At 39.9% G+C, this 21,789-nt stretch overlaps 1 protein-coding gene across 1 annotated transcript in view; it reads right to left on the minus strand.

The window, feature by feature from the left end:
• The window catches only part of CFAP58 (cilia and flagella associated protein 58), a 112,795-nt gene continuing 100,462 nt past the window's right edge, over positions 9,457-21,789 (minus strand). The window contains exons 16-18 of the mRNA XM_018041736.1: positions 19,535-19,654; positions 16,562-16,695; positions 9,457-10,178 (exon numbers count right to left, since the gene is read on the minus strand). Coding sequence (XP_017897225.1) covers positions 10,067-10,178; positions 16,562-16,695; positions 19,535-19,654 — 366 coding nt within the window. The 3' untranslated portion in view covers positions 9,457-10,066. The remainder of the gene's footprint in view (positions 10,179-16,561; positions 16,696-19,534; positions 19,655-21,789) is intronic.

Genomic DNA, 21,789 nt, shown 5'->3' on the forward strand with positions numbered 1-21,789 from the left:
TGTACCAGAAAACATATAACAATAAACAAAGGGAGAAGTTGGTAAAAGAGTATAAGCTTTCAGTTATAAGGGGAATAAGGTCCAAGAATTCAAGAATAACATGGTGACTACAGTTGCACTGTATTATATAATTGAAATTCGCTGACAGTAAAACTTAAATGTTCTCACTACTCCTCCCAAATAAAGGTAAATACGTGAGATGATGAATAAGTTAATTAATTCAAAGGGGGGGGCGCTCTTTTACAATGAATATGTATACCAAACCATCCTGTCATACACTTTAAATATCTTACCATTTGTCAATTACACCTCAACAAAGCTAAAAAGAAACAGTGCAAAAGCAGACAGGTGAAGAGGAATGGATGAGACAAATAGAAAACAAATGGAAATTTGGTAGACCTAAACTAAACAACATTGATAACTGCTTTAAATGTAATTGGTCTAATCCCTCCAATTAAAAGGGCTAGATTGCCCTCCATACTGAACTTAAATGGGAACATAAGCAATAGTCCACTATATGCTATCTATTAGTATGGTGGGGATATTTCAATATAAGGATGTGTACATGCTAAGTCACTTCAGTTGTGTCCAACTTTTCTCAACCCTATGGACTGTAGCCCGCCAGACTCCTCTGTCCATGGGATTCTCCAGGCAAAAAACTGGAGTGGGTTGCCGTGCTCTCCTCCAGGGGAACTTCCCAACCCAGGGATAGAACCCACATCTCTTATAGGAGTCTCTTGGATGGGCAAGTGGGTTTTTCACCAGTAGCACCACCTGGCAAGCCCAATATAAGGATACCAATAGCTTGCATATAATAGGATGTGAAAAACTATAATATAAAAACACCAATAATAATAAAACTAGAATGACTATATTAATATTAGACAAAGTAAACTTTGAGATACTCAGTATTACCAGGAATAAAAAGAGAAGACTTTTATAGTAATAACAGGGTCAATTTACCAAGAAGATAAAATCCTAAATGTCTAATTTCAAAGCTTCAAAATAACAAGCATCAAAAAACTGACAACAGTGAAAGGCTAAACAGACAAAGCCACAGTCACCTTTAAAGCTTTCTCGCTCCATTCTCGGCAATCAATAGAATAAGTAGAAAGAAAATCAGTAACAATTTGGAAGACAGGACTTGAACAACACTAGCAAGCTAACTTGACCCAATCGACAGTTACACAGCATTCTACCCTACAAAAGCAAAATATACATTATTTTCAAGGGCATATAAAACTACTATCAAGATAGTCAATACTCCAGGCCAATGAGACAAATTGCAATCATTTTGGAATGGTTCAAAGCATACAGGACACGTTCTCTGATGATAACCGAATTAAATTAAAAATTAGTAACAGAAAGATACCTGAAGAAGCACCTACGTGTTTGTGAAATTTAAAAATATGATTCTAAATAGTTCATGAGTCAGAGAAACAGTCACACAGGAAAGCAGAAACTAATCAGACTGAATAATAACAAAAACAGAACATATTAAAATGTGGGCTGCATTGTAAGCAGAGCTTAGACAGAAATATATAGCTCTAATGCTAGATTTTAAATAAGGAAAGAGCTAAAACCAATTACCTTAAGAAGCTATAAAAGAATGAGAAAATAAGATAAAATCAAACCCAAAGTAGAAGAAAGAAAATACCAAGTGTTAGAACAGAAATCAATTAAAAAAATGGACAATAGAGAAAACTAAAACAAAAAGCAAGTTCTTCGAAAATATCAATAAAAATTTGTTGATAAATTCCTAGATAGACTCTCATAAAGAAAAAAAGGAGAGATTTAAATTGCCAATATCTCGAATAAAAGAAGGAATATTTGTTCGCATCCTAGCAACATTAAGGGTAGTAAAAGAATATTTTAAACAACTTTAAGTCAATAAAGTTAACAACCTATGTGAAATACACAAGCTCCTTGAAAGACACAATTTATCAAAAGCAACCAAGATGAAACAAAAAATCCAAATAACACTGTGCTGTGCTGAGTCACTTAGTCCTGTCTGCAACCCTACCGGCTCTAGCCCACCAGCCTCTTCCGTTCATGGGGATTCTCCAGGTAAGAATACTAAAGTGGGTTGCCATACCCTCCTCCAGGGATCTTCCCAACCCAGGGATCGAACCCAGGTCTCCCACATTGCAGGCAGATTCTTTACCATCTTAGCCACTAGGGAAGCCCAAGAATACTGGAGTGGGTAGCCTATCCCGTCTCCAGGGGATCTTCCCGACCCAGGAATTGAACCGTGGTCTCCTGCATTGCAGGCGGATTCTTTACCAGCTTAGCCACCAGGAAAGTCCCCAAATAACCCTATATATATTTAAAACCTTCCCACAAGAAAAATTGTGATTTCAGAGAACTTTAATGGAAAATTATATCAAGTATAATATTTAGGGAAGAAATAATACCATTTCTACACAAAGTATTTGAGGAAACAGTGGAGAAAGATCATTTCCCAATTTAGTTTGTGAGGCAAAGAAAACTTTGAAATCAAAACCAGACAGAGATAGTATAAGAAAATTACAGACCAATAACCCCGATGAACATAGCTATAAAAATCATTAACAAAATGTTATAAAATCTAATTCAACAACATATAAAGATGATGATATGTATAAAAATGACCAAGTGGGGTTTACACAAAGAATGCAAGTTGGCTTAACATTTGAAAGTCAAAGTAATTCACCATATTAAGAAAATAAATGAGAAAAAAAGCATGATTAACACAATACATACAGAAAAAGCATTGATGAAATTCAGTATCCATGCATGATTAAAAACTTAGCTAACAAGCAATAGAGGGGATATTCCTCAACCTAAGAAAAGGCATCTATGAAAACCCTACAGCTAATATCACAATTCATGATGAAAGACTCAAACCTTCCTCCTAACATCAAGAACAAAGCAGAGATGCTGCTCACACCACTATAATCTAACAATTACTTGAAGTCCTAGCCATGCAAGTATGGTGGTTATGAACAAAGAAACAAATAATAAAAAGCATACTGATTGGAAACAGAGAAGAACTGTCTTTATTTTAGAAAACATGTTTACATCTATAGAAAATACTAAGTATTTCCAAAAAGTTGTAAAACAAATTAATTTAGCACTGTCCTCAGATACAAAAGGAATAGACAAAAGTCAGCTGTATTTCCACATACTGATAACAAATGGAAAATAAGATTTAAAACATCACTTACAATAACATCAGAAATGGAAAAATACTTAAGCATAAATTTAACAAAACATGTGCAATTTCTGTACACTGACGACTACAAAATGCTGCTGAGAAGAAAAGTTTAATCTAAATAAATGGGGATATGAGCCATGTTCGTGGATTGAAAATTTAAATAAGTGGGGACATGTGCCATGTTTGTGGATTGAAAGCCTCAATATTGTCAGAATGATCTCCCCAAACTGATCTCTAGATTCAATGCAATCTCAACCAAATTCCCAGCAGGTTTTTCTGTAGAAACTGCTAAGCTGATCCTAAGCTGTATATAGATATAGATAAATCCAAAAACAGTTAAAAGATATCTATAGAAGAAAAAAGTTGAAGATGTTATACTGTTAAATTTCAAGACTTAAACCTACTGTCACCAAAACAGATACATATCACACTATACAATAGAACAAAGTTCACATATAGAACTATTCAAATAAAGTCAACTGATTTTCTATTAATACAAATATGCCAAGGTAATTCAATGGAAAATGACACTTTTCAGCAAATGGTGCTGAACAACTGGATATCCATATGGAACAAAAATGAACCACTACTCTAACCTCACACCACACATAAAATTAACTCTAAATGGACCATAAATATAACATAAAAACTAAAACTGTAATAAAACTTCTAGATAAAAACATATAAAAATCATTCCTACCTTAGAGTCGGCAAAAATTACTTAGGACAAGAAAAGTACAAACTACATATGAAAAATCAGGATAAATTAGACCTCAATAAAATACAAAAGGTCTGCTCTTCAAAATACACTATTAAGAAATGAAAAGGTATGCCACAGACCAAGTGAAAATATTTGCAATACATATATCTTATAAACATTTTGTATCCAGAAGATACAAAGAACTTTTACAACCTAATAAAAAGATTTTTTAAATGGTCAAAAGATTTGAAGACTCTTCACATACGAATGACCAAAACCACGTGGAATAAAGTGCTTAAAATTATTCATCATTGGAAAATACTAATACAAATATTAAACACAATGAAATATCACTATATATCCAATAGAATGGCTTAAATAAATACTGAAAATTCTTTATATCGACAAAGATTGGAATAATTGGAATTTACACACATTGTTGGTAGGAATGTAAAATGGCCCAATCAGTTAGGGAAACAGTTTGGCAGTTTCTTATTAGGCTAAATGCATGTGTACCCTTGAAAGACTGAAGGCAGGAGGAGAAGGGGGCGACAGAGGATGAGATGGTTGGATAGTGCCACTGACTTAATGGACATGAGTTTGACCAAACTGTGGGAGATAGTGAAGGACAGGGAAGCCTGGAAGCCTGTAATCATGAGGTCACAAAGAGTCAGACACAACTGAGCAACTGAACAATAACAACCCTTGAACTGATCCAGCACTTCCATTCCTTCTTATTTACTAAGGGAAATGATAATATCTGTTCCCATAAACACTTGAACATGAACATTCATGGAGACTTTATCCATAATAGCTAAACATTGGAAATAACCCAAATCCTCATCAACTGGTAAATCAATAGACAAACTGTGTTGTTGATATAATGGAATATTACTCAGCAATAAATATGAATTACTGACAGAAACAACGTGGGTGAGTCTCTCTCTCTCTCTCTCACACACACAAACATTAAAGTACAGGAAAAAAGGCAGGTGCAAGAGAGTGCCTACTGTATGATTCCATTTATATGAAATCTAAGAAAGACATAACTAGTATATGATGAAAAAACAGATCCATCATTGCTTAGGCTGTATGGGGCTAGGAATATTGACTGCCAAGGGACATAAGGGCGTTCTTGCGGGGAAGGGCATCGATAATTGTGATACTTGTTACTTGGGCATATGCATTTGTCAAAATTTACCAAACTTCACACTTAAAACAGTGCTTTCACTATATGTATCTCAATTACATCTCTGATTTTTAAAAACAAAATATATCTGTATATACTTATTTTAAATGTCCAGAAAGACACATTCAAAATTCTAAAATAATAGTATTTCAAAGGTAACATTCAAAACATTTAATACTTGAGAATTACAAGCACCAACCAGTCAGAACAGATGACAGGAAGAACAACGGGTACAATCACTCTAGGTGAATGAGACGTGTATTAGCCCAGGAAAACAATAGTCATCAATAGATGGTGTGACTATTGATACCCTGTTTCTTCTTTTGCTTATTCTCTAATTTTCTATTCTGTATTTTAATCAGGTACTTTAAAGTCAGGGGAGGAAATCTATTTTTAATTATAAAAAAGAAAAATGGTATACCTGTTGATATCACATTTCATACTGTTATAAAATTCTAATGGGTCTCAAAACCCTAATGGAACTTTTAAATAATAGATATGAGAAATGGTATACTAAAACAGCATTGAATTAGGAGTTAAAAATGGATAATGCCATAAAAATATTTCCTATCTACTACAAAGAAAATAGTGAGATATATTTTTAACTATTTTACCATTTTAATATTCTAAAATGCCCTCCCTTTGCTCCTATTAAACTAGGTCTCCATACAATTATGCGAGAGAATGTGCTGTGCTTAGCTGCTCAGTTGCGTCTGCCTCTTTGCAACCCCATAGACTGTAGCCCACCAGGCTCCTCTGTCCAAGGGGATTCTCCAGGCAAGAATACTGGAGTGGGTTGCCATGCCCTCCTCCAGGGGATCTTCCCAACCCAGGGTTCGAACCCAGGTCTTCCGCATTGCAGGCAGATTCTTTACTGTCCGAGCCACCAAGGAAGCCCAAGAATACTGGAGTGAGTAGCCTATCTCTTCTCCAGGAGATCTTCCCAACCCAGGAATCAAACCGGGGTCTCCTGCATTGCAGGCGGATTCTTTACCAGCTGAGCTACCAGGGAAGCCCGTGAGAGAGAATATCTTTCCTCAAATTATCTAGGCTCTACAATGCCATTCTGCTCTAAAGTCATGACATAGTATTTTCTGATGGGTATCTTGGCCTAGGTCAAACTTCAGAATCAGGTTGAGCAAACCAGGAAACCAAACAATAGTTATCAACCCTGGATAAATTTTTATAGCAAAATTATAGCCCATCACAAGGAGAGTTGCTGCCGTCTCCTCTTAGCATGGCCACTTCCATCTCTATGGCTTATCACAGCAACAAACCTTTGCTCTGAGCAATTTCTTCAGAGGTTAGCACAATAAAATCCTGGCTATAAGAGCAGTTGCTGAGAAGCTATGATCAGCAAATAATGACGAGGGAGTCCCCTTTATCATGTCTCTCTCCATCAACAGAGAAACCATACCAGCTCCCCATCAGCCCAGTGGAGAGTCAGTGACAGGTTTAGCAACAGGACTCCTTTCTGAAATGCTCAAAACCCCAGGATAAACATGACGCTACTGTATAATCTCCTAATGTTGCTTTACAGTGCAGCTCTAATTTGTGATTTTAAAAGCACCTTAGCCCACTGCGAGTTCACAGTTATCTTTAATGATCTGCAAACCTTAGTGTTTTTAATAGCTCATTTTCGTACTGTGGCTACAGTGGCAACACCTGTACCTAAATAGTTATTGCTTAGAATACCCTGGGCTGTCAGGATGGACAGTAAATGAGAGGCAGCAGCAGTATCTCCCACCTTTTGCTTGCCTTAATTTACTCTTCCTCCTCTTGAACATAAGCACAGTGAGCTTACAGAGCTGCTGTGCCAGCTCCCAGAGCCTGTGTGATCTCGGCTGATGGGAGCAGGATCAGAGGTCATCAGCAGAGGCTGACCACCCTTCTCCATACGTGGATAGAAACAGAAGATGGCAGCAAGAGGCCACCAGTGTCTTTCCCTCTGGAAGTTCTGACTTCTGAAAGTGAAGGATCTGTCCCCAGACCAAAACTACAAGGAAAATAAACAGATGTTTTCATGAAGTCCCCAATACGGCATTTCTGCAAGATACTAAACTATAAATTACATGAGCAAATATAACTTCCTCCAGACATTTTAATGCCATTCACCCTCTAAACAAAGAATCATCTTTATAACTGATATAATAAAGTATTATGTAATAACTGTTATTCTCAAATTTCAAAACTTAAGATATTTCTTATGTAAGGATAATGGTAGATACTTACTGAACAATTACTATGTGCCTGACATTGCTCCAAGCATTAACTCATTTCATCTTCAACTCTGTTGTTAAAATGAGCCAGGATTTGAACCTGGCTTCTGTCTCCAGAGTCTCTGCCACACTGCGATAAAACAAGGATCACAGACCGCATGACCATAGTGAAAGTGAAAGTCGCAGTTGTGCCCGACTCTCTGCAACCCCATGGATTATATATACAGGTCATGGAATTCACCAGGCCAGAATACTGGAGTGGGTAGCTATTCCCTTCTCCAGGGGATCTTCCCAATCTAAGGATTGAACCCAGGTCTCCTGCATTGCAGGTGGATTCTTTATCAGCTGAGCCACAAGGGAAGCCCCATCCCTAGAGAAGTGAACCTAATATAAAGCCACCCAAGGGCTCAGAAGGAAGTTGGTTACGGCTATACTTCAAAATGTCCCTGAATAGCTGGAAAACCCTCCAGTGCCGTACATGTCATAACCGCCTTTCCTCACCTTACCTGCAAAAGTCTTCTGTCTAAACAGAATACAGCAAATCTCCTACACACGAACAAGTTCTGTTCTGAGAGCACATATGTAAGTCCAATTTGTTCATAAGTCCAACAAAGTTAGCCTAGGTAGCCAACTAACACAATTGGCTATGTGATACTGTACTGTAATAGGTTTATAGTACTTTTCACACAAATAATACATAAAAAACAAACACAAAAAATAAAGAAAACATCTTTAATCTTACAGTACAGCACCTTGAAAAGCACAGTAGTACAGTACAGCAGCTGGCATACAGGGGCTGGCATCAAGTGAACAGGCAAGAAGAGTTACTAACTGGAGCTGGGAGATGGTAAAGCTGAAGGATTGTCGGCAATAGGAGATAGAGGATAAGCTGCAATTTCACTCATGTCTGATGCTGATGGAACACACGCTCACATCTTTGAAAGTTCACAACTTGAGGATGTGTACACAGGGGACTTAGCATACGGTTGGTTGGCTCTGAGGGAAGACAGCATCTGTGATTTTCAAAAATAGAAATGCCCCCATTGTGATTCTATAGGTTTAAGGTTTTCTAAGCAAATTCTCTCGTGTATGTAACCATCCTCATGCTCCCACGTGGTATACGAATTGCTGATGATCACAGCTCATCACAGGATCACCAGCTACCCTGGAGGCTGGTTTCCATCTGCAGATCTCAATTGGGACCATGTAGGAGAAGCAGCAGAGGATGCTGCTGCCTGACTCAGTTCCCTAGCACTTAACCGCTTCTGCTTCCAACAGTCAGCAACTGTTACCTCTTTGTCTAAGATCTGCTTTGCCTACCAGCAGGGAAGACCAAAAGAACCCCTCCAGAGCAGTCCTTGGTCAGTGACTGGAAGCCTGAGGGTATAAATATCCCAGCTCCCTCACCCTGATGGGACCAACTCTGAGATGTGATTACATTATTTTCAGAGGCCCCTGCAAGGTCCAGCGAAAGTCTGCAACTGCAGAACTGGACTTTGTGCCTTAGCCTGGTGTCCCACGTCGCCACTCTCAGGTTGTTTCCTGGGATTACTGCTGAATCAATCACTTTCATAGCCATCATTGCCTTGGGTCTGCTTCTGGTGGTGAACCAAGAGGGACAGAAGAACATGATTTTAGATCCCTCTAAACTCCCACCTCTCTGGATAATCTAAACAAACATCTTGGGATCCTTAAGTCTCCTGCTCCTCATGATGAATGAAATGAAATTATCCACTTATACTATGCTTGCTTATCCATGAGCTACTTACCCCTCAAACATTTTTTAAAAAATTACAGAGGTCAAGGTATTGTGAGAAAGATGGCCAGGATGTCCCACACCACTGAACACTCTAAACAGGGGAACTTTGAACTGACACCCACCTAACTGTGGTTTCAAAATAAAGAAAATAACAATGGATTTAGTTACTCAGAATGCTGGCCTGCAGCCTGGAAACCAAACAGATCTCTGGCCCTTCTAACGCTGCTCTCTAAATGTGAGGTCTAGAAAGGACAGATCTTCAGAGGATACCAGCCCAAACCCCTCATTTTACGGTCTTGGTCCTCTGAGTCACATCTTTGTGTTAAACGTTTCTCACAGTAGTTTTAAACTTTACATATTCTACCAAAACAAAGATTGAGATCTCTACAAGGGTTCTTTTTATTTTTTATGATGAAGTGTTTATTAGTATGTCTTTTTGGAATAGGTTTTCATACACCAGGCCTGAAAAGAAATTCCACATAGAAATTACTCTCAAAACACTTTTTAAATAGTTTAGAGTATGTCCACCTTTCTCATCGCTCATCAATGACTCATTAATGAGGAATAATTAAAATAGATTCTTATTAATAAGAATACACTGCATTAAAAAAAAATCTTTAAATGTAAAATCTATGCACCAGTGTCTGTGCAGAGAAATTAGGGTCCAAAGTTTCATCCATACAGAGTATCTAGATATGGTGCGTTGCAAAATAAATCAGTGTGGTAGTAACAAAAGATCTGCATCATGCAATGGTTGAATTGATATAATCCAACCTGATTGAATAGATTTAATTACACTCTATTAATATCCATGTGGATTAAATAGAAAGTCATCACTCTTCTATGTACAGGACTATAACAGTTCTGCTTTCCTTTCCATCCTGGAATCTGAGGACTGATTTCCCTAAATGTCTGTGATCCAAGGGATTTCAGAGATTCCTCCAAAATGTTTCAGAGTGAATTCCAATGAGTTGTTCAGAAAGACCCAGCCAGCAGCTTCAAGTTATGACTTAGCCTTGGATGACTTGCTGAGGGGAAATCCACCCCCAGTAAAACGAGGGCCACTTGGTTTGGCCATTGAGAAGGTGTCCTCCATGTTTATTCTGTCCTTGTTTCTGTAAGAGAGGAGATGAGAGTTAACTTTCTTACCATCTTTTTCCTCTTCTAAGTTTGGTGTTAAGTTCTTAGGGTGAGTTAACCACTAAAAACTGCTTTGATCAAACCTTCCAGTTTGAGACAAGGTGGTAGTTTAAATGTAATTAGGTGTTGCTGATAACACATAGAATTAGGGAAAGACACAATTAAACATGCCTTCCTAATGTTGATCTAAATACAGACAGAAGGCCTCATTATAGCTCAAGCTCTGGGGCCTAGAGGCTCCTGAGTTGTAATCATCTTCCTATTTTATAAAGCATTTGTTTAGTTCCAAAGATCAGTCAGAGGAATCTTTCTTTTGGCTCAATTATAATGACTAATTCATCATTTATCAACTTTCATATTCCAAAGTTTCAGTGGAAACTTATAAATCTTTATCATACACACACACATACATGCACAGGGCATTTTCATCAAACTTGGACATTAATAAAATACAAATTTTTTTATAACTTTAGATGAGCAGCAGTTATTATCAGAAATAGTTTAAAACTCGGGAAAAGTTGGGAAATATAAATAAGATAGTACTTTTGGCAATAGATAAAGGAAGAAAGTCCCTAAAATCTACAATATATCTTCTATATAGATCTTCTTTAAATGGCCCCACACACACACACACACACACATATTCAAGTTTCCTGCAGAAGTATCTTAAATTTATATAGATTACCTATTGTATAATTAGGGTCTTATAGAAAACATCTTTGGAGTCCCTCTTTCAAAATAAAAATTGAGCAAACTACTAAGATTAAAACCAATTAGATTTGACTACTAGAAATGAGTTACTTCAGAGAAGAGAATTCTACTTTTTGCAAAACCATCTGACTTGTACTGCAGACTCCACGCCAGCCTGGGGTATAGAGTAGGGGAGTCAAGGATAGGTGGGTGGGGTATATAGGTCAGGATTGGAGCATGAAAAAATGGTATTTGAGAAAAATGAAAAAAAAAAGCAAAAAGGTAAAAATGATATGAGTTGCTATTTTATAAAGAGTATGTGTGAGGAGAATATCTGCAGAGATTATTCTAAATTATTCCATTTGGAAAGAATCTGTAGAGGATTGGTTCATCAATTCAGCTGTCTCTTAGCAGAACTGATTTCATTATTATAAAAACCATCCTCCATAAATAGTACAAAAGCTTTAGCCTTGAGTGGATCCAGCAAAGAAGATGCCTTCAAGTACTCTGACAACTTGTCTACCTCCTGACTGTTGTTAGATGCAAGCAAGGCCCCCCTCCTCCTGCCCTCTCTTGCCTCAAATAACCTAAATTTTCCTCTCCAAAGGAACTAAAGCTTAATGCTTCTGGCCTGATCTAAGCCGACTAACGGGAATAATGTCTCCTTTACATGATCTTTTTAATGTATTTATAGACCATCCTAATGACTCCCTTCAGCCTTCTTCCTTTCAGTCTAAACCGTCTCAGCACTTTTGTTCTTGCCTGTTCATATTTTCCTTCAGCTCCTTAATCTTTTTCTTTTTCCTGCTGTTCTCCTCCTAAGAACTCATATTTTTCTGTCTCCCTCCAGTTTATGGATCCCAACTAAATGGAATCACCACTGATGCCCTCTGGAGAGGTCAGTCACAAGGAATAAGTATCAAGGCAAAACCAGAGAGTCAAGAGCAGGGTACTGGAACTTTCCATGATGGTAGAAAAACCCTATACCTGGCCTGCCAGATAGAGCATCCACTAGCCACATACAGCTACTAAGTAGGTGAAATGTGACTAGTGCAGTTAAGGAACTGAATTTCTAATTTGATTTAACTGTAACTCACTTTAACTTAAATAGCCACAAGTGGCATACTGCCTGGGGCAGTGCAGTTCTAATGGATGGGCCACTGGGAAGGGCTGAGCTATCAGACTTTATTTTTGCAGGCTCCAAAATCACTGCAGATGGTGACTGCAGCCATGAAATTAAAAGATGCTTGCTCCTTGGAAGAAAAACTGTGACCAACCTAGACAGCATATTAAAAAGCAGAGACATTACTTTGCCAACAAAGGTTCATCTAGTCAAAGCTATGTCATGTCAGTAGTCATGTATGGATATGAGAGTTGGACCTTAAAGAAAGCTGAGCACCAAAGAATTGATGCTTTTGAACAGTGGTATTGGAAAAGACTCTGAGAGTCCCTTGGACTGCAAGGAGATCCAACCAGTCCATCCTAAAGGAAATCAGTCTTGAATATTCATTGGAAGGACTGATATTGAAGCTGAAACTCCAATACTTTGGCCACCTGATGCGAAGAACTGACTCCTTAGAAAAGACCTTGATGCTGGGAAAGATTGAAGGCAGGAGGAAAAGGGGATGACAGAGGAGTAGATTGTTGGATGGCATCACCAACTTGATGGACATGAGTTTGAGCAAGCTCCGGGAGGTGGTGATGGACAGGGAAGCCTGGCGTGCTGCAGTCCATGGGGTAGCAAAGAGTTGGACACGACTGTGGGACTGAACTGAACCAAGCTATCAGAGGGGCGTCCTTCTGTCAGTCAGGATGTTCTCTTTGTCCAGAAAACTCTGTGTGTGTGTGTGTGTGTGTGTGCACGTGCGTGTGTGTGGTGGGAGGATCGAAAGCCCAAAGGAAACTAGGAACTCTCATCTAAACGTGGAATGAGGGGATATACTGATTTACAAAAAGGGTAGATTCTTACTGGCGAATGAATTTGCATCTGCTGCTGCTAAGTCACTTCAGTCGTGTCCGACTCTGTGTGACCCCATAGACGGCAGCCCACCAGGCTCCCCGTCCCTGGGATTCTCCAGGCAAGAACACTGGAGTGGGTTGCCATTTCCTTCTCCAATGCATGAAAGTGAAGTCGCTCAGTCGTGTCCAACTCCTAGCAATCCCATGGACTGCAGCCCACCAGGCTTCTCCATCCATGAGATTTTCCAGGCAAGAGTACTTGAGTGGGGTGCCATTGGAATTTGCATCTAGCTACTTTAAATAGCTATTTGCCACTAATGAATCATAGGGGATGCATTCAGACCCTCTTTCACCATGTCCTTGAAACTTCCATGTGGATGACACACCAAGCCTGACTTTCAACTCCCAGTGTGAGCTTCTGCAGAATGAACTCTATGACTTGGGCAATGCCATACAGCCAAGGTTCAAACCTACAGATTCACCTGGATCCCCTCATTCAGCCCAGGATTAGGAAAACAATACCAAAGTGAAGAGAACATTTGTTCTTGGGCATATCAGTTCAGTTCAGTTCAGTTGCTCAGTCGTGTCCGACTCTGCAACCCCATGAATCGCAGCACGCCAGGCCAACCTGTCCATCACCAACTCCCGGAGTTCACTCAGACTCATGTCCATCGAGTCAGTGATGCCATCCAGCCATCTCATCCTCTGTCGTCCCCTTCTCCTTAGGCCCTCAATCCCTCCCAGCATCAGAGTCTTTTTCAATGAGTCAACTCTTCGCATGAGGTGACCAAAGTACTGGAGTTTCAGCTTCAGCATCATTCCTTCCAAAGAAATCCCAGGGCTGATCTCCTTAAGAATGGACTGGTTGGATCTCCTTGCAGTCCAAGGGACTCTCAAGAGTCTTCTCCAACACCACAGTTCAAAAGCATCAATTTTTGTCACTCAGCTTTCTTCACAGTCCAACTCTTACATCCATACATGACCACTGGAAAAACCATAGCCTTGATTAGATGGACCTTTGTTGGCAGAGTAATGTCTCTGCTTTTCAATATGCTAACTAGGTTGGTCATAACTTTTCTTCCAAGGAGTAAGTGTCTTTTAATTTCATGGCTGCAGTCACCATCTGCAGTGATTTTGGAGGCCAAAAAAATGAAGGCTGACACTGTTTCCACTGTTTCCCCATCTATTTCCCATGGAATGATGGGACCAGATGCCATGATCTTCGTTTTCTGAATGTTGAGCTTTAGGCCAAGTTTTTCACTCTTCTCTTTGACTTTCATCAAGAGGCTTTTTAGTTCCTCTTCACTTTCTGCCATAAGGGTGGTGTCATCTGCATATCTGAGGTTATTGATATTTCTCCCGGCAATCTTGATTCCAGCTTATGATTCTTCCAGCCCAGCATTTCACATGATGTACTCTGCATATAAGTTAAATAAGCAGGGTGACAATATACAGCCTTGACGTACTCCTTTTCCTATTTCAAACCAGTCTGTTGTTCCATGTCCAGTTCTAACTGTTGCTTTCTGACCTGCATATAGGTTTCTCAAGAGGCAGGTCAGGTGGTCTGGTATTCCCATCTCTTTCAGAATTTTCCGCAGTTTATTGTGATCCACACAGTCAAAGGCTTTGGCATAGTCAATAAAGCAGAAATAGATGTTTTTCTGAAACTCTCTCGCCTTTTTGATGATCCAGCGGATGTTGGCAGTTTGATCTCCGGTTGCTCTGCCTTTTCTAAAACCAGCTTGAACATCTGGAAGTTCATGGTTCACATATTGCTAGAGCCTGGCTTGGAGAATTTTGAGCATTACTTTACTAGCATGTGAGATGAGTGCAATTGGGTGGCAGGTTGAGCATTCTTTGGCATTGCCTTTCTTTGGGATTGGAATGAAAACGGACCTTTTCCAGTCCTGTGGCCCCTGCTGAGTTTTCCAAATTTGCTGGTATGTTGAGGGCAGCACTTTCACAGCATCATCTTTCAGGATTTGAAATAGTGCCACTGGAATGCCATCACCTCGTTCGTAGTGATGCTCTCTAAGGTCCACTTGACTTCACATTCCAGGATGTCTGGCTCTAGGTGAGTGATCACACCATCGTGATTATCTGGGTCATGAAGATCTTTTTGTATAGTTTTTCTGTGTATTCTTGCCACCTCTTCTTAATATCTTCTGCCTCTCTTAGGTCCATACCATTTCTGTCCTTTATCGAGCCCATCTTTGCGTGAAATGTTCCCTTGGTGTCTCTAGTTTTCTTGAAGAGATCTCTAGTCTTTTCCATTCTGTTGTTTTCCTCTATTTCTTTGCATTGATCACTGAGGAAGGCTTTCTTATCTCTTCTTGCTATTCTTTGGAACTCTGCATTCAGATGCTTGTATCTTTCCTTTTCTCCTTTGCTTTTCACTTCTCTTCTTTTCACAGCTATTTGTAAGGCCTCCCCAGACAGCCATTTTGCTTTTTTGCATTTCTTTTCCATGGGGATGGTCTTGATCCCTGTCTCCTGCACAATGTCACGAACCTCAGTCCATATCAGGCACTCTATCTATCAGATCTAGTCCCTTAAATCTATTTCTCACTTCCACTGTATACTCATAAGGGATTTGATTTAGGTCATACCTGAATGGTTTAGTGCTTTTCCCTACTTTCTTCAATTTCAGTCTGAATTTGGCAATAAGGAGTTCATGATCTGAGCCACAGTCAGCTTCTGGTCTTGTTTTTGTTGACTGTATAGAGCTTCTCCATCTTTGGCTGCAAAGAGTATAATCAATCTGATTTCGGTGTTGACCATCTGGTGATGTCCATGTGTAGAGTGTTCTTTTGTGTTGTTGGAAGAGGGTGTTTGCTACGACCAGTGCATTTTCTTGGCAAAACTCTATTAGTCTTTGCCCTGCTTCATTCCATACTCCAAGGCCAAATTTGCCTGTTACCTCAGGTGTTTCTTGACTTCCTACTTTTGCATTCCAGTCCCCTATAATGAAAGGTCTTGTAGGTCTTCATAGAACCGTTCAACTTCAGCTTCTTCAGCATTACTTGTTGGGTCATGGACTTGGATTACTGTGATATTGAATGGTTTGCCTTGGGCATATAGCCATCCTGAAACCCAAAGTGTTCACCTGACACGGGCAATATCATCTCCTAGAAGAAAGGTGTCCCATGCTGATACCCTACATCAGATATAGAAGTCAGGCACTAGACAGAGAAATGGTTCAGAAACGGCATATCTAAAACACAGGTGAAAATTATGTGTGTGTGAACTGCTCATAATTACAGTGGTCAAGCTATGTTATTAGAAAGCACAGCTTTAGGAAACCCAGACCTCTTAAGAAAATTACCTGTGGTTTTAAATGTGAGTGTGCTTCAGCCCATGCCACGTTGACTGCGAACCTCCTTTGCAGGCACAGTCCTGGCATGATCAGCCCCAAACCATGAGAACAATGTGGGGGAAATATCACACTGGGTTTCCTCTGCTCCACAGGAGGTCCACCAGAGAGCTGATACTAATGGATCCCTGTTAGGGTCCTAAGGAGGGGTCAAGTCAGACAAGACACTCATCTTTCTCTGACCACAACCCACTGAATGACCCTGCAGAAAGTCATTTGCTCACCCCTGACTTAGTTTATCCCAGTGAGGTCTGTGGCTCTGTAGCTGTCCATAATTATTTTCCACATCAGCAGTTACAAGGCACAACCAAACTAGAACATTTGACTAATTCTTACTTCTGAATGTATTCTTTACGTTTCTGAGCAAGGTATTTCTTCTTTAAATTCAGCAGTTCATTGGTAAGTTTTTCAATCTCGTACTTGTATTCTTGGCTCTGTGATTCATACATATTCAATTCTGAAGACAAAACCTAGAATGACAAATAAAGCAGCATTAACAGAAGATACATGGTGAGACAATATCCTTTTCTGAAAAATCTTTTTAATCTGCTGCCACTTACCTTGGTGAGGCTAGAAATACAAAACCATGCCCAGATTTAATGGTTAATCTGCACACTCCTACCAGTTCAAGGTCTGTATCTGGGTAAAAATCTGATGAACGTTCTGAAGACTCATAATCCAATGACCAATTTAATGAAACCTCATTCCCCGGCTTAAAAGGAGAGCTATCAGGCACATCCAAACAGGCTCACATATGAATGGTGTAATGCACTCAAGAATATTGAGAGTCAAAAGAGAAAAACTCCCAGACATATACTATAAAATTGCTTCTTAAAGCCTTTTTTAAAATGTTCAGAAAAGTCATTACTAAGCAGTGTGTTTCATCTGAGGATTATTGTAAAAACTATTCAGAATCATCCTGCCACCACCATTAAGTAGGCATTCAATTTATGTGTTTTCCAAGGTGGTTGTTCTGCTGAATGTCAATCACCTCTTTACTGCACCCTTTGGAACTATTCACAGGTTCTCTCTTTATCAGAGCACTGGGATATTTACCTCTAAGATGCAGAGTGCTATGACATATGCATGGGAGAGGGTACTACATGTGAGGGGCTGTGTTAGGAAGCCTAATTACGTGCCTCTTGCTCTGTTGTGTTCAGTAGATGCTCCTGGTTTCAGGCTGGACAAAAAAAGAAGACATTTACTCATCTAAACAGATGTGTAAAGGATGCTAAAGTGAGGGGTGCCCCCAACAAAAATCAAGGGGGAAAAAGGGAGGCTATCGTTGTAAGGGACAGGCAATAGATGCAATTGTTTTTCCTCTAGCTCTCTATTTTTTAAAATTTACATAAAAGGCGATCTTTATCTTTTGAGTGTTCATCTGCTTCTGAACAGGTGTCTTAGCTGGCACTAGTGGTAAAGAACCCACCTGCCAATGCTAGGAGATGTAAGAGACAGGGGTCGGGAAGATCCCCTGAAGAAGGGCATGGCAACCTGGCCCAGGATTCTTGCCTGGAGAATCCCATGGACAGAGGAGCCTAGCAGACTCTGGTCCATAGGGTTAAAAAGAGTCAGACACAACTGAAGCAACTTCACAAACTCAAACACACTGCTTCTGAATTCCTTCCTCTTAACTGTTGTGATTCTATCTATCCATCCTATCTGACTAAGGATTCTGACCATGTTATCATAAGCTAGAGAAAATGATTTTCATGTTGGAAGAAAATTTGCCTTAATAGTTAAACTGTTGAAGCTGAAACTCCAATACTGTGGCCACCTGATGTGAAGAGCTGACTCATTTGAGAAGACCCTGATGCTGGGAAAGATTGAGGGCAGGAGGAGAAGGGGACAACAGAGGATGAGATGGTTGGATGGCATCACCGACTCAATGGGCATGGGTTTGGGTAGATTCTGGCAGTTGGTGATGGATAGGGAGGCCTGGCATGCTGCAGTTCATGGGGTTGCAAAGACTTGGACACGACTGAGCAACTGAACTGAACTGAACTTAGGAACAAAGATCTTGCTTCCAAATAATGAATGTGGAATTTCTTAACAGAGTCCAGATCATGAGGACAAATTGATGGGCAGGCTTGGTACTATGCACTGCTGAATCTTCCACTGGGGGTCACATGTCATTCAGAGAAAAACATCTGTATACCCTGAGATAAAGGGTTAAAGTGACAAAATCCTCCCATGAACCACTGAATGCAGCCCATTGCTAAGAGTGCCTTTCTGACAGTAATGTAAAGAGAGACATGTGCTTTTCTCATCTACACCCAACTTCTGAGAAAATAAGATTTTGCTTGTTATATTCAATTGTTTAAATGGATGAAAATAATCAAAAGATTATGCCTCTTGCAAAACTCAAATTATGTCTCAGGATAGTCATGTAAAACGAATGCTTAAAGTGGTAAGTTGAAAATTAATGCTTATACACTTCTGTCTCATCTGCCTTTTTAAAGTAAAAGGACGTGATTTTACAACATTGGCTTTGTGAAAGGATTAGTACCATATTAGTCTCACAGCACTTATTTTACCCCAGGCAGAAAGGCAATGACTATTACCATCGTTGCACAGGTAAATGCCAGAATTCAGCTAGCATACGCTACAGTCTGTGCCTGTGTGTGTATACGGCTTCCCTAGCATGCCAAGAATATCTAAGTACTTTTTTAGGAGGTAAAGCTGAAAATAGAGTGGGAACACATGGTTTTTGAGAAAACCTTAAAATGTGTAATTGTAACACATTCCATCGCCCCAGCTAAGGTTCTTGTGTCACTTAGAAGAGAACTTATGCTAACAGAACCCTAAAAGGATTTGACTTCCCCTTCATGACTACTTATTTAGATAGTCCTGAAGCAAGGCCCTTGGGGACAGGGGAAGGGCCTGTGCTTTTGTGCACCTTTATTTCAGGTGGATAAATAGTAAAAACCTGCTCTGACACAGCGGTCTGCTTTAGTGGGCCATAGTGTTAAAATATTTCTTCTGTTCTTCCCCACCATCCAAATCCTCCAAATCGTGTTGAGATAATCCACACAAACCCTACTCCCCAAATTTCCATTCCATTGCCATCATCCTCTCTCTAACTGTTTCTCCACTTGTTCGTCTACCTGTTTTGTGGGGGTCTATTAGTCTAGGAGCAGAGGGGTACCTTTGAGGCTTGCCTGGGACTGGAGTGCTAAAAAAGCTGATTTCAATAGACTGCAGCCTTTGAGAGACTGGCTCCTCGGGCCACGGCGGTAGCCTTGTCCAGGGGTGCTCCCCAGAGTGTGGCCATCCTTCAGCTAGGAAGGTGCAGAGGCTACCACTTACTTTAAGCTGCTTGGTCTTCTCCCGCAGCGTGTGGCGATAGATCTGCAGCTGCTCCGCAGCCTCGGGCCCAGGCTGCCGAGCCAGGATGTGCTTTAGCTCCACATACAGTTTCTCCTTTTCCTGGTGGAGAGCATAACCAGAGATGGAGATAAACAGTCCCATCAAGACAAGGACAATGACTTTAACAGCATGTTCGGGATGCTTTGGGATCATCCTAAGGTCCTTCTCAGCTCCACACTGATTACACTCACTCGTAGACTCATCCAGTTGAGCATCAAGCCATAGAGGGTCCTGGCCCTGCCCATCAGCTGGTCGGCAGCAGCCTCGCAATCCCCAGGCTGTGCAGCCAACCACATGGAAAGCCTGCCCTCCAGGGGACTGGCAATCACCGCAAGAGGAGTGGCCTCACAGTCAGCCTGGCCAGGGACCACCCTCATCTACCAGCATGCTCACAGCAGTCAGCCTTATGAGGGCACACAGGAGGACAGGAGGACACGTAGTCCACACGGGTGTACCATTGGAGCATACAGCTCTGGTGACCAGAGGGGAATGTGTTGTTCCAAACGAGATCTCCTACATAAGGCAATTTTCCCAAGACTGGAAAAGGTAACCAATATACCTAACACATAGAAACAAACACAGAATTGAGAAAAAGGAGAAGACAGAGGAATATGTTCCAAATGGAAGAACAAGACATAACCTCAGAAATATGACTAAAGGAAGTGGAGATAAGCAATCTATTCAACAAAGGGCTCAAGGTAATAATCATAAAGATGCTCACTGAACTTGATAGAAGAATGGATGAATGCAGTAAAAATTTCAACAAAGCATTAGAGAATATAAAGAACCAAACACAGATGAAGAATACAATGTTGCTGCTGCCGCTGCTGCTGCTAAGTCGCTTCAGTCGTGTCCAACTCTGTGCGACCCCATAGATGGCAGCCCACCAGGCTCCTCTGTCCCTGGGATTCTCCAGGCAAGAATACTGGAGTGGGTTGCCATTTCTTTCTCCAAAGCATGAAAGTGAAACTGGGATGAAAAGAAACAAACAAACAAAAAAACACTATAAGGAATCAACAGCAGATTAGATGATACAAAGGAATGATAAACTGGAAGACAGAGTAGTAGAAATTACCAAAGCTAAAAAGAAAAAAATGAATTTTTTAAAAAACTGAGTACTAGTTTAAGAGAACTTTGGTATAACAACAAGAGTAATAACACTTGCCTTATAGGGGTCCCAAGAAGGAGAAGTGAGAAAGGGGCAGAGAAAATATTTGAAGAAATAATAGCTGAAAACTTCCCAACCTGGAACAGAAAACAGACAGCCAGGTCCAGGAAGCACAGGGAGTAGTATCAAACAGAATCGATCATAACAGGACCACAGCGAGATGCACTGTAAGTAAAATGGCAAAAATTAAAGATAATAGGAATATATTAAAAGCAACAAGAAAAAAGCAACTAGTTATATACATGGGAACTTCCATAAGATTATCAGCTGACTTTTCAGAAGAAACTTTGCATGCCAAAAGGGAGTGTCACAATATATTCAAAGTGATGAAAGGATAAAACTTACAATCAAGAATTACCTACCCAGAAAGATTATCATTTAGATTAGAAGGAGAGAGGATGATAAACCCATGTTTGTATTGTCAATTAAACTATGACAAAGGAGGCAAGGATATACAATGGGGAAAAGACATCCTCTTCAATAAATGGTGCTGGAAAAACTGCACAGGGCGCATGCAAAAGAATCAAACTAAACTAGTTTTTCACACCATATACAAAAGTAAACTCGAAATGGATTAAAGACTTAGATGCAAGACCTAAAGCCATGAAAATTCCTGGAAGAAAACAGGCAGTAAACTCTTTGACATCAGTCTTTACAAACATTTTTTTTTTTTGATCTATCTCCTCAGGCAAGGGATACAAAAATAAACAAGCACAACTACATCAAACTAAAATGTTTTTGCACAGAAAAGTAAACTATCAACCAATGTAAAAAGGCAATCTACTCAATGGGAAAAGATATTTGCAAATAATAAAGCTAACAAGGGGTTAATATCCAAAATATACGAACTCATACAACTCAACATCAAAAAATAAAAACCTAAGTGACTCACTCAGCTAAAAAACAGTGGACCTGAATAGACATTTTTCCAAAGATGACATACAGATGGCCAACAGACACATGAAAAGATACTCAACATCACAAACCATTAAGTGCAAGAAAGAAAGTGAAGTCGCTCAGTCGTGTC

The sequence above is a fragment of the Capra hircus genome, chromosome 26, assembly GCF_001704415.2.
Source record: "Capra hircus breed San Clemente chromosome 26, ASM170441v1, whole genome shotgun sequence".
Taxonomy (NCBI): Eukaryota; Metazoa; Chordata; class Mammalia; order Artiodactyla; family Bovidae; genus Capra; species Capra hircus.